At 34.9% G+C, this 14,216-nt stretch overlaps 1 protein-coding gene across 1 annotated transcript; it reads left to right on the top strand.

Annotated features, from left to right (window-relative positions):
* Nucleotides 1-1,836: 1,836 nt before the first annotated feature.
* On the top strand, nucleotides 1,837-2,877 carry LOC124994442 (deoxyuridine 5'-triphosphate nucleotidohydrolase, mitochondrial-like). The gene has a single exon (XM_047566355.1). The coding sequence runs from the start codon at nucleotides 1,842-1,844 to the stop codon at nucleotides 2,334-2,336; it is 495 nt and encodes a 164-aa protein (XP_047422311.1). The 5' UTR covers nucleotides 1,837-1,841; the 3' UTR covers nucleotides 2,337-2,877.
* Nucleotides 2,878-14,216: the final 11,339 nt, after the last annotated feature.

The following is a 14,216-nucleotide window of genomic DNA, read 5'->3' on the forward strand; positions in this document are numbered from 1 at the left end:
ATATATATTGAGATAAGTGTGTGTATATATACACCCATTGTTGCCCCCAAAAGACAACTTTGCTAATCACATTGATGGGTAAGATCTAAGGTAATTATTAAATTATTTTGGACCAAACAATCTTATTAATTGGCCATCTTTTCATTTGATGTTGCTTACTTGTATTTAAACAAAGCAAAAAACCAAAAATGAACAAATGAACAAACAAAAATCCAAACAAGTGATGGAACTATTTGTTAACAGGAAAATAAATTTGTGTGACCTCAGCAAACATCATATTAATAGCATGACAGTTTTTTTCTCTAGAAGAGTTGTAATACATTGAGAAAGCATCCAGACTGGGAGCCAGGACAGCACAACCTGTCAATGTGCTCTTCTGTGCATTCTACCTGTACATTTACCCATTTTATAGCCATTTATTTTTCAGATATCGGAGTGTCTATTAGTAAGTCTACTGATGGAACACATTATGTCAACAGGAGTTTCATACATATGACTTATCAGCTAAATTATTCTTCACGCAACAATATGCCCCATTACTTGAGAATCATTTGAGCAAATAATAAAGTTTTTATTGAATTCTACACATTAAAATAAGATTTAAGTCTAAAATTCAAGTGGTCAATGAAGCCAAGAATGATTTCCGTACAGGTTAGGGTAATGCTTCACTTGTATAGCAAAATGCAATCAGCATATATTTCTTAATCAGAAGGATAATTTAGTTTTTTAATGGAAAGGTTGTCCTTCTTATATTCAGTACATTTTCAGTTAGATATCTTTATCCCATATCCATTTTTCTCTCATCACCATCCCATCAAACATCAAATGAAGATTAAGCTTATGAGTAATTTTATTTAAAAATACTTAATATATTTTTCCAATTGCAAGGTTTCAGTCGATCAACAAAACCATTTACGTTTCAAACTCATCTATTTTTTTTTCATAGGTACAATAATGGGAAATTGCCTCGTCAACATCCCTGGGAATTTAGATTAAATTCATTGGTATCCTTAGCATACTAACATTATTACATAGAGCACCAAACATCTCAACCAAGTATTTGGAGCTTATCTTTGTGTTCAGAAGTCACTTAATTAATGAGGTCTTTGTGAAGAGTGAACTCGCTCCAAAATGTACCTTTTTGCTGAGGAGACATATTGGTGACAAAATCCAGAAGAGTTAGTGACAAAGTAACACTTTAATCATCTGTTCCCTGTGTAACTTAATTGCATATTTTTCTGTCTTCTGTAGAAATGAAATCTAACCTTAGTTTCAACACATTTTTTAAAGTTTGATATCATAAAGAAATTAATTGTCTACGCCAGTGAAGTTTAGGACATGGTTCCAAAGTAACTTTCTCTCTTACAAACAGCTGGAAAAGCAATAATAGAAGAAAACTTTGGAACTTTGAAAAATAGTGGGAAACAGGTAAAAGTGTTTCAGAAATATGGATAGATGTGACAACGGCACAGTTGTGTTACAATGCTAGGAACAAACAGGCAAAGTTCATAACCAAGAGGAGAGGTATACACAAAGGTGAAAACCTAGGACCTCTTGTTTGAAAAAGAAAAAAGAAAAGAAAAGAAAACATTGACAAGGTATTCTTTTTTTTCTTTTCTTTTTTGCTTTCTTTTTTTGTTCTTTTCATACTCACATGACAGTAGAGTGTATTTTGACATAATACACATACATGGAATATAACTTATCCTAATTAGGATCCCATTCTTCTGATTGTACATGATGTGGAATTTCACAGATTATATATTCATAAATGAACATGCTTTGAGAAGTAGAGGAAGATTAGACTACATGAAAAAGCATATAGTCGTTCCGGTGCTGCCATGCCTTGTTCTGAAGAAGTAACCGCCGTCTCCCCCAGCAAGCGGGCCCGGCCTGCAGAGGAGGGCGGCTTGCGGCTCCGCTTTGTCCGGCTCTCGGAGCACGCCACGGCCCCGACCCGAGGGTCCAAGCGGGCCGCGGGCTATGACCTGTACAGTGCCTATGATTATATAGTACCACCTATGGAGAAAGCCCTTGTGAAAACAGACATTCAGATAGCTCTTCCTTCTGGGTGCTATGGAAGAATAGCTCCACGTTCTGGCTTGGCTGCAAAACACTTCATAGATGTAGGAGCTGGTGTCATAGATGAAGATTACAGAGGAAATGTTGGTGTTGTGCTATTTAATTTTGGCAAAGAAAAGTTTGAAGTAAAAAAGGGTGATCGAATAGCACAACTCATTTGTGAACGGATTTTTTATCCAGATATAGAAGAAGTTCAAGTGTTGAATGACACTGAAAGGGGTTCAGGAGGTTTTGGTTCTACTGGACAGAATTAAAATTTAGGTCAAGTATAGAAAATGAAAATGTTACTTTTTTCTTAAAACTAAAGACTTTCCTGCTTAAAGTGTGTTAGCATTTTGCATGTTTGTAAAGTTAGGTTTAGCTTCTAAAAGTGTATTTTCTTATGCTAAAGAGTTCCTTTGTTAGTGTATTTTCTGCAGTTTATGGTTATGTGTAAATCTGCTTTGTGGTGATCTAATTCAAAATTTTTTTAAAAACCAAATATATGTACACCAATTTCAGATTTTTTTTTTTTTTAATATTAAAAGTATATGTGAAGATAAGAAGAGAATTCTCAGTTCTCAGTTTAGGTAGTCTCTGGGTTGACTGGGCAGAGGTTTATAAAATGGCCATGGGTTGACTGGATTTATGTTTGTAAAGTGAAATATCACTTGAGAATTTATAGTTGATTTGTTCCTCTGAATTTCATCCTATTAAGCAAATTTTGCTAGTTGTATTGCTGAGTTTCTTTCACTAAAGTAGCTGTATTTAAGAAAATATGCAATTTAATAGGTATAAAATAATGTGTAGGTGTACAAAAAAAAAAAAAAAAAAAAAAAAAGAAAAAGCATATAGTCAAGTCACATGTGTAAAAATCCCATGTTTGACCTGATACAAAGGGAAAGGAGGAAATTAATACCGAATAGTACATAGCTACCTCCACTGATTATGAAAAAGTACAGGTTAGAAGAGAACATCCATATCATAGCACAAATATATTGTGCTAGCTTCAAGCAAATGTCTGACATTCCACCTGCACAAGTTTCCGAAGATCACTTGCCCAGTGATCCTTACCTCATTCAAATATAAATTATCAAAAAGAGATGATCACAAAAGCTGTGAAATTATTAGAATAAAGAACTAGAAAAGAAACTTGACCCTCAACAAAGAGCACTCCACAGGGGAAAAAAAGTTGAAATGTTATGATTGAAGCAGATAATAACTTGATCATATTTTGCAATGAATCAAAAAAGTTATGAAATAATCTCACTTCAAAAAACAAAAAGAAAAGATGAAAAATGTCATACCAGAAATGGTAAAGCCACAAAGGAAAGTAAAATAAGAGTTGGCATAGTTTGGGGAAAATTTGAAGCAAAAATATGATAAGAAGAATAAAGACAAAATCAGAAGCTGTGGACAACAGAGTATAAACAACATAGAAAAAAAAGATGAAGACTATCCAGGTTAACCTAACAGAACAGAAATAAAAAGCTAAATAATAACAGAAAAATCATACAGAAGGCAGAAAAGGAAAGATTTTAAAAACCCACAATTGACTCTCCTATTTTTCACCTCCCCCAAATAATAAGTCAGATACAATGGAACAGAAAGTTGTTAAAAAAAATACAACCATTAAACTCTTGATGAGCAAATATATGAATCTAAACATTTAAAAGAAATATTCATTTCTAGAAAATATTACACAAAATATTCTACAGAAAGGCACATTGTAAAGGTTCTGGACAACAAAATTAAGAAAAGGACATTTGGGCAATTAGGAAAAAACAGTAAGTTGTTCAAAAGATAAAAATAAATTCTCCACAGCAACATTACTAGGACTTTTCTTTCTTTCTTTGAGCAGTAAGGTGTTTTGTTTTGTTTTGTTTAATTTGTTCTCTTGGATATCTGTGATAGTAGAGTCAACTTTGACATACATACATGAGTATAACTTAATTCTAATTAGATTCCATTCTTGGATTGCACATGATAGGGACACTGTTTGTGATTCATATATGAATGTAGGAAAGTTATGTTTGATTCATTCTACAGTCTTTCCTATTTCTTTCCCCCGTCCCTTCCCTTCATTCCCCTTTGTCTAATCCAATGAAGTTCTATTCTTCCCGCACCCCCCTGCCCTTATTGTGTGTTAGCATCCACATATCAGAGAGAACATTCAGCCTTTGGTTTTGGGGGATTGTCTTATTTCACTTAGCATCATAGTCTCCAGTTCCATTCATTTACCAGCAAATGACATCATTTCATTCTTCTTTATGATTAACTAATATTCCATTGTGTATATATACCACATTTTCTTTATCATTCATCTGTTGAAGTGCACCTAGTTTGTTTCCACAGCTTAACTATTGTGAATTGAGCTTCTAAAAACATTGATGTGGCTGTGTCACTGTAGAATGCTGATTTTAAGTTCTTTGGGTATGCACTGAGGAGTGGGATAGCTGGATCAAATGGTGGCTCCATTCCAAGTTTTCTGAGGAATCTGCATACTGCTTTTCAGAATGGTTGGACCAAATTGCAGTCCCACCAGTAATGTATGAGCGAACCTTTTTCCCCATGTCCTCGTCAACATTTTTTGTTAATTGTATTCTTGATAATTGTCATTTGACTGGAGGGAGGTAGAATCTCAGCATAGTTTTAATTTGCATCTCTCTAATTTCTAGAGATGTTGAACATTTTTTCATATATTTATCAATTATTTGTATTTCTTCTCTGAAGTGCCTGTTCAGTTCCTTTGCTCATTTTTTGAGTGGGTTATTTGTTCATTTGGTGTTAAGCTTTTTGAGTTCTTTGCATGTCCTGGAAATTAATGTCCTATCTGAGGTGCAGGGGCAAAGATTTTCTCCTACTCAGTATGCTCTCTGTTCACATTCATGATTATTTCCTTTGCTGTGAAGAAGTTTGATCTAGTTTGATGCCATCCCATTTATTGATTCTTGATTTTACTTCTTGCATTTTGGAATCTTGTTGAGGAAGTTGGTTCCTAAGTTGACATGAGGAGAGTTGGGCCTATTTTTTTATTCTAGCAAGCACAGGGTCTCTGATCTAATACCTAGGTCCTTGATCCACTTTGAGTTGAGGTTTTGTGCAGGGTGAGAGATAAGGATTTAATTGCATTTTGCTACATATGGATTTCAATTTCTCCCAGCACTATTTGTTGAAGTGGCTATCTTTTCTCCAATGTATGTTTGTGGTACTTATTAGGACATTAAAAGAGTTGAGCAAAGAGCTTGAGAAAGGAGACACAATTCCTCAAGTTCTATACTCAGATAAATTATCATTACAATATAAAAACAAGGGTCAAAGCATTTGATAATGTTTAAAAGAAAGATAATCATCCTGACACACTTATCTTGAAAGACTGTAATATAAATATCAGCCCACTAAGAAACAAATGTAAAAATTATATGGAGTTGAAAATAACCCCTGAATATAATTATGAATTTAATTAATTATATACAATAGACTAAAACAAATGTTTGGATTAGAAAATATCATATAAATGTAAATGCACTAATCAATATTTGAAGAGGTAGGGTAAGGGAATGTAGGAGGTGATATAAGTATGCTGATTTATTTTATTTGTTTTTAATAGTTGAAGTCCAAAACATATTACTTGAAGAGTATAAAATAGATAATAGAAGTAAAGAGCATTCAGTAGTATGGAAGAATTCTGTACAGTACAAAAAAATTAAACAATTATAAAATCACATGCATTAAATTCTTGGAAGAAAAGGGATGTTGTCATTTATCTAACCAACCCATCCCCCAACCACAGGCACATCCCCAACCCACACACATAAACATACACAGAATGGTAGATCAAAACTCCTAAATAAAAACTAACAGAAACCCAAAACATATTTTAAAACTAATAAGTACACTTTTTTCAAGGATGTCAAGATATTTTCATTTAAAAAATCTGATTGTAAGATTTACCATATTATCAAGTACAAAGGAAAAATGATACATGAATTTCATATTGAACCATTTTTTAAAACATTCACTTTAATTAAAATATTTCAATAACATATATATCTCAGTCTTTTTGAGCTTCGATAGCAACATACCTGAGACTGGGTAATTTACAAAGAATAAAACTTAATTTTCTCACTTTTATGGAAGTTGGGATGCCCAACATCAGAGTGCCAGCATTCTGGTGAGGGCTGTTTTCTCTGCTTCCAGTCTGGTACATTGTCATTGTGTCCTCCGTAGGAGACAAACTATATGTGAGAACATGGTAGAAAGGACAGAAGGGCAAAAGAGGAAGAACCTTATCTCCTTATGCTCTTATGTAAGTTTTAAATGAGTGCTTCGACATTGGGATTTAATCAGCTCCCCAAAATCCCACCACTTAATGCCATCAGGTTAGGAATTTAAATTTCAACATGAATTTTAAAGAGGATGCAAACCTTTAAACCATAGTAATATAAGTATTTGGAAACTTTTCATATCTGTCAATAAATATATATTAATCATTATGCAAAATGAGGAAACACTGGAAGCAATCTCATTAAACACATAATCAAGACAAGCATATTAATATTCCATCATTCAATATTATTTAATCATTCATACTATTTGCAGATTAAGTAACAATGCGCCTTGAAATTCCAAGAAAATTAACCTAAAATCTTTCATTAAAAAACAACCAGATAATATACTAGAAGTTAATGATTCACTTACAGTATCTATAAAGACAACAAAATGCTTATGCATAAATGCTTAGTAATAAAATATTTAGAAATAACAGATATGCAAGGCTCATAGAAAACTCTAGGGACTGGAGTTACAGTTCAATGGTAGAGCACTTGCCTGTCATGTGTGAGGCCCTGGATTCAATACCCAGCACCATATATAAATAAATAAAAATAAAAGATCCATTGACAACTAAAAAAAATTTTTTAAAGAGTTCTGAAAGAAAGAAAGAAAGAAAGAAAGAAAGAAAGAAAGAAAGAAAGAAAAACCTCTAAAAATGCCAAAGAGACAAAACTGGAGACTTAAAATAAAATGGCAGACTATGTTTCTGGAGAGAAAGACTCAACTCATAAAGGTTTATTCTTCCTCCCTAATTATTCTAAGAATTTATCAAGGAATCTGATTCCTAATCCCTCTATTTCCAGCTCTCAGTTATTCGCCTCTACTATGCAGGTAGCTACTGACACTTTCAAGCTGACTGTGTGTGGATGGGCCTCTATCTCTTTTGGGAGACATAGCAAGGAGCCCAGGTGTAAGAACATGATGCTAGGAAATCCCTAAAAGAAACTGATGCTTAATTCTCTGAGGACTGCTAAGGGGGAAAGTTTTGTGTTAACTGATGTGATTATGCTATACATACCTGACCTTCAAAAGACCACAAAGGAAGTGGGCTGAATCTTTTGCATTCTGAGGGCTAAGAAGTGTGAAATTTCAGACAGTGAAAGACTTCTCTGGTTTTCAGAATCTGTGGAATTCCCACTATTCAGAATCTCCCAGCAACCAAAGCTAGGCATAATGCTGACAGAAGATAATAACTCCTCATCTGACTGGCACCAACTACCAGATAGAGGGGGCTTAGACTGAGGATGAATTCTGAAATAAGGAACATTCTTTTCTAGGTATCACCAAAACCCTAGAAACCATAAAAGAAAATGTTAAATATTTTAACCTAGAAAACAATAAAATAACTCTAGGGAGAAAAAATATAGAGATTAAGAAGACTAGAAAAACATAAAACTGTTTAAATGAGAAATATGAAACTGTAGAAAATATGCAAGCTTATATCTAAGACAAAGGACTAAATTTAAAAACAGCCCCACATAGTTTTCTAAAAACCAATAAGGACCAATAATCCAGTTTGAAAAAAAAGAAAAAAACAGGCAAAAGTAATGTATAGTCACAGAGAAGAAAGTAGTAATAGCTTCTCAACATATGAAAAGATGCTAAATTTTGCTGATTATAAGATGAAAGCTTGTGGAAATACATATTTCTAACATATCAAATTGCAAAGATCAAGTATTTTGTCAACCAACTCTCTTGGGTGAGGGAGGGAAGGAACCACTCTATTTTCTTTCTGGCAGCTTGTATCACAGTGGGATGGTCCACTTGGGTAGTGGGTTAAGGGCAGAACGGCAGTCTGCAGGTCCCTTGACTGGACATCCTGTGCAGTAGTAAGTATTTAGCTCAGTCAAAGGAGGAGATCCTGCTGGCATCCACAAGCATTCAGAGTGTTAGATATGTCTGCTGCACTCCTGACTTCACCTGTGCCAGGTGTCTATTCTCCCTTGGAGTTAAACAGGCTTCCATAATTCAGCCAGGCACTCCCAGGAGAAAAGTGTATTCAAAGTTCAAAAAAAAAAAAAAGACAAAAACACTAGACCACAATAATAAATAAGCAACTGGTTCTATTTTATGTACTTTACAAAGTCTTTTTGTAAAGTCTCTATGCAGGTTCTACTCATGAAGTATATAAATGATAAACTTAAGGACAAATAGTGAGGTGAGATTTAATCCCAGATTTTTCATGTATATTACTCAGGGGACTCACAACAGAAGATCTCAAAGTACAGATCCCCTACTCCACTTCTAAGAACTGTTTTCTAACATCATACTTCTGACACCAAATATGTAGGGATTTTCCTTAAATCAACCGATTTTCCAACTTTTTGGACACCAATGAGGGGTCCTACAATTTAGTTCAATTCTGACTCTGTTTACCTGGAGTTAGCATCAGAATCCACAAGTTAAAAAGCTCATTTCCACAAAAAATTGTCCCCAATTCATATGCTAATAGTAAGTCCGAGGTCCTCCCATACTTCTTACTAACCAGCTATAAATCAAAGGCTCCCCAATCCCCTCCTCAGGTTCAATAACTTGTTAGACTAGCTCACAGAATTTAGGCAAGCAATTTAATTACTGTTTCTTATTTATCATAAAGGATACAACCTAGAAACAGACCAGTGGGATGAATGCACAGGGCAAGATATGGGAACTTCTAATCTTCTCTAGGAACACAACCCTCCAAGCACCTTCATGTGTTCACCAATCTAGAAGTTTTCTGAGTTTGTTTACAATGGTATTTTTTTTTGAGGTTTCATGATGCAGGTATAATTGATTAAATCTTGACCTTGACATTAACTCCATCTATATCCCCTTTATTTTCTCAGAAATCTAAGAAGGACTGAAAATTCAAACCCTCTGCTGTGGTTTGGATGTGGTTCAAGTGTGTCCCCCGGAGGTTCACTTGCTAGAAGCTTGGCCTCTGGTGCGGTAGTGGTGAGGTGATGGAAAAAAGAGATGGAACATAATAAAAGATATTAGGTAATGGTGACAACACCTTCCAAAGGGATTAATATTGATCTGGAAAAATAAGCTCTCTAGACAGCAGATTATTATAAGCTAAACCACTATGCACTTGGCCCCTTCTGCATGTAGCCACTTCCCAATTCTCCACCATGTTAGTACACAGACAAGTAGACCTTCACCAAGCAACAGTATCTAACAGCTGTTAGAAATTCAGAACTGTGAACTAAATAAATATTTTTTTAAATTTTTTTATAGGATAGGATTTATTCAGGTGAAAAGAAAAGAGAGTTCCTGCAGGTGAGAGGGATTACTCAACTTTTTTTCTTTATAAAGTACCCAGTCCCAGGCATTTTGAAATAGCAACACAAAACAGACTAATACCCCCTCTATTTACACAGTTGATTCCAACCCCCATCTTAAAGTTCTCCAGGGAACCCTATCAGTTACTTCAATTGTACAAAAAAGACACTGTTGTCTCTTCTAGCATGACTCAGTTTCCCTGAACCTGATTGATGAGGGAATTGGAAAAAGATGAACAAACAAAAAATAGAGAAAAACAGCACCCAGTGGTTCAGCCAACCTCTGATGGAGGAGGACTGACAATGAACAGACTCCGCACATTTACTATACAGGTTTGTACATCAAAGGAATTCATTGTGAGAAAGTTACTTTAAAACAGAACTGCAGTCAAAAGTTTGAACAGCCCAGTTACAATCATCAGTTTTCTCCCATAATTCTCCATCCCGGGCAGCTGGCACCTGAACCTTACGTCATGAACTGACAAATGCCATAGTAACTCAAAGGGAATTTCCCTTTGAACAGGATATCACCATACAACTGGGTGGTTTTCTTCGCTCTGAGAGATTCCCAGGGAGCTGTCAGTCTTTGCCTCTGGACAGTTTCAAAGACCCAAAATTCATTTGCCACTCCCACACTCTTATCATCTCTAAGTTTTCTCAATGTTTGAGAAGATTGAGTAATTACAGCATTGTATAAACTGAGTTCAATGGACCACATTCTACTGATCCTCTTCTCAAAATATACAATTACATAGAAATGGATATTCAGGTTGTTACTATAAGCCCATTGGCATGGTCAAGAATATGATGATAGCATAAGCTACAGGAGCTGAATAATTTCTATTGATGTAAACATAATTGTATTCAGAATGGGCAAAATCACAATGTTTACAGATTCAGAATTCCAAAGATTTTTTTCTAAAATTGAATTAATTTTAGTTGCTCCCAAAAAGTTGCCTTCTGATGACTATCTCTAAAGGACTTATTACCCTCCATAATGAAACAGAGTGAAGCCTGAAATTTACACTGGTGAATCAGCTGCTACCAATAATCCTCCTCCTCCCTTATGCTCAGGTAACTTGATCCTTCATCTTCATAACTGTGTCTGAACATGTCTCATGTCTGCTCAAACAGGCAAAACCTTAAAAAAGACTAAATAAGTTAGACTTGGCTTTGTTAGCTCATTATTATCTAGAGCCTTTGGATTTTCTTCTGGTACATTTTAATGTTGAGCTGAGTCCTCTATCATCATGTGACAAAACATAACATTAAATGAATTTTTTTAAAAAGATGATTAATACCTTTAAGTCAATTCATAAAAGAATCTAAAGAATGTCTTCTTCCACATATATTATATCTAGAATTCAGCCTTGATGAATAGTATTCAAAAAACATAAAATTAAGTTGTCATACTCATGAGCAAAGAAAAAACACATAATGAACACAAGAAAGAATTTTAAAGTTTGTATACAAAGAAGCTTAGAGAAATGAAATAATATTGTTGACCTTAAGTCTCTCCTTTTCTGAATGTTGCATGTACAGAAAATATGGTTAGGTCCTTCCTGCATACTTACAGATTATTCTTAGGCATATCATTCCATTATACTTTTGTGATCAGGACTATGTAACAAGTAACACAATCTTCTTAAATATTTGAACATTATTTTGTGACTCATTGTCAGGGGAAATTTTTGTAATCACAAAATTTCTTTTCAATAAGTGGACTTATCAGCCTTGGCAGAATTACAATGCTTCAGCCCTGGAGTTCAGCAGACCCCCAAAGTGCATCAGTCATTGCTGGGAGGCAGTTTGACTAGTCATTGCTCATAATCACCCCCATGCTCAGCAGCTGACAGATGCTTCCTCATGCCTCATAAAAAAAAAAACCCTATACCAGCAATCTGTGCATATTGGAAACCTTGGTATTTGTAGGTTTCTGCCTATGGAAATCTCAAAACTCTACCTAGGATGTTAACAGAAACCACAGTCCCTGGAAGAAAGCACTGAGGTGTGAATCATGAAGACAAATGAGCAGAGAATGCTGGAAATGCAAAGTTGCCTGGGAAAAATCTAATCTTGGGTGTGAATGACATAGCTGCCTGTTTTCCTTCCCACCCACTGTGAGGGGGCATCACTCTTCTCTGAGTGCTGGTACCAGAGGCACTAGAGTTACAGTGACTGTAAAATATAGTCCACAACCCAGATTGGCTTCATCTATTTTCTGTCATTTAATTCGGCTTAAAAATATTACTCAGCAATTACCAACTGCAAGTTCCCCGTTGAGAACAGACTCAGTTTTGAGTGTATTGCTGCATTGTTTCCATAAAACAAAAATGTTTTAGAGTTTCCACTTTTTGATAGTTCACATTACCTCTCAGTGTCCCCAAGATAGCACAAATGCCTCTTGTCAAGCCAGGAGTTTCAAGTTTTGAGTTAAAAACCCTGATCACTGGTTTTGGATAGGAGCATCAGAAAACCATAAAGTGACAAAAGGACCAGAGCTGTCCTCCCTGCTCTTAGCTTTCTCAATTAGCTTTTAAATTTTATGTGCCTTTGAGCAGTGGTCAGTGATCTATTGAAAATCACCTTTTGTAAGTTCTATATAAAAAGAATGCATATAAGATCTGCGGTTATTCCCAAGAAAGGCAAAACTAATCCACAGGAGATGTGTATTAAATTTTAAAGTGCACTCTGTGATTTTTTTTTGCATTTTTCATTTTTTTCTAGCTATGCATAACCTTATGATTTATATTGACATAACTAAAAAAGCATGGAATGTAATTTGCTCTAATCCAGTCCCCAGTATTGCTGTTTTCTGTCCTTTCCCTCCTCCCTCCCCCTATTCCATTCCTTCTACCCTATTATCTTTCTGCTATTCACTTTTTTTTTTTTTTTTTTAATGGGTGCTGGGGATCGAACCCAGGGCCTTTTGCTTACAAGGCAAGCACTCTACCGACTGATCTATCTCCCAGCCCTCTGCTATTCACTTTAAGATTGCTTTTTAGTTTGGTTTGGTTTGGTTTAATTTGGTTTGGTTTGGTTTTGTTAGTGTGTTGTGGAAATGGTGAGATTCACTGTGGTACATTCATATATGTACACAGAAAATTTAGGTCAGATTCATTCCTCAGTTCTTCCCTTATCCCTTCCCTTCTCCTTCCCCTCACTTCCCTTTATCTAGTCCATCAGTCTTTTGTCTATTTTGATGGGATCCCCCCTTTTCTCTTTCTCTCTCTATCTCCCGGCCCCCACACTCCACTCCTTATTTTGGACTAACTTCCACATATCAGAGAAAACATTTGATTTTTGGTTTTCTGAGTCTGGCTTATTTTACTTAGCATGATAGTCTCCAGTTCCATCCATCTACCAGCAAATGCCATAATTTCTTCTTCTTTGTGGCTAATACTACATTGTGTGTATATATACTACATTTTTTATCCATTCATCTGTTGAAGTTGTTTCCATAGCTTGGCTATTGTGAATTGTACTGCTATAAATATCAATATTAATATGCTCGGTTTGATCAGACCAAAGGACAAAAAATTTGATTTGGTAAAAGACTGTATGTATCAGATTTTATAGAGTTTTATCACTATATTATGCTGATTTTAGATCTTCTGGATATATACCAAGGAGTTGAATAGCTGGATTATACAGTGGTTCCATTCCTAGTGTTTTGAAGAATCTCCATACTGCTTTCCGGAGTGGTTACACTAATTTGAAGCCCCACCAGCAATGAATGAGTGTAACTTTTCCCCCCACACACTCGCAAAAACTTATTATTTGTATTCTTGATAATTGCCGTTTTAACTGGAGTGAGATGAAATCTCAATATAGTTTTGATTTGCAATTTCCTGATTACTAGAGAAGTTGAACTTTTTAAAATATATTTGTTGATCAATTGTATTTCTTCTTTTGAGACATGTCTGTTTTGTTCTTTTGTCCATTTATTAATTGGGTTATTGGAGTTTTTGGTGTCAAATTTTCTTAATACATACACACATACACACAAATACACACCACACACGTATATATGGATATTGTCTTTGTAAGACTCAGACTATAACTTTTTTTGCTATTGTTCAGAGAAGTGCAGGCTGAAATATACATTAAGCAATTGGGATTTCATCTAAATTTTGTAGGCAATTGTGTTTGAGAAGAGACAAGAGTTCCCATATATGACCAAAAAGAGTCTTTAATATGCCCAGTTTGATCAGACCAGACAAGGAACAAAAAAATTTGATTTGGTAAAAGATATATCAGATGTTATAGGGTTGCCTGAAAATAACCAAAAAGGTTTTGAGTTGAATCTGTGTATAGAAAGAAGTCATTTTGTTCTTTTTTTTTTTTTTTTTTTTTTTTTTTTTTTAAAGACAGACTAATTTATGAATGATCAGTCTGGCCATGGTGGGCTTAACTTCCACTGGCAAGAGAAGGTATTGAATATAAAGTTACTATGTAGATGCAAACCCTACATTACATTTTCTGCAAACAGGACTTTGACACATAGCAGATGCTCCGTAAGTATTTGTAGAGTGAATAAATGAACCATTTTAAAGT

This window comes from Sciurus carolinensis, chromosome 1 (genome assembly GCF_902686445.1).
Source record: "Sciurus carolinensis chromosome 1, mSciCar1.2, whole genome shotgun sequence".
Taxonomy (NCBI): Eukaryota; Metazoa; Chordata; class Mammalia; order Rodentia; family Sciuridae; genus Sciurus; species Sciurus carolinensis.

Bases quoted from the DNA above. Each gene is read 5' to 3' on its own strand.
- LOC124994442 (XM_047566355.1), top strand. From the start codon at position 1,842: ATGCCTTGTTCTGAAGAAGTAACCGCCGTCTCCCCCAGCAAGCGGGCC.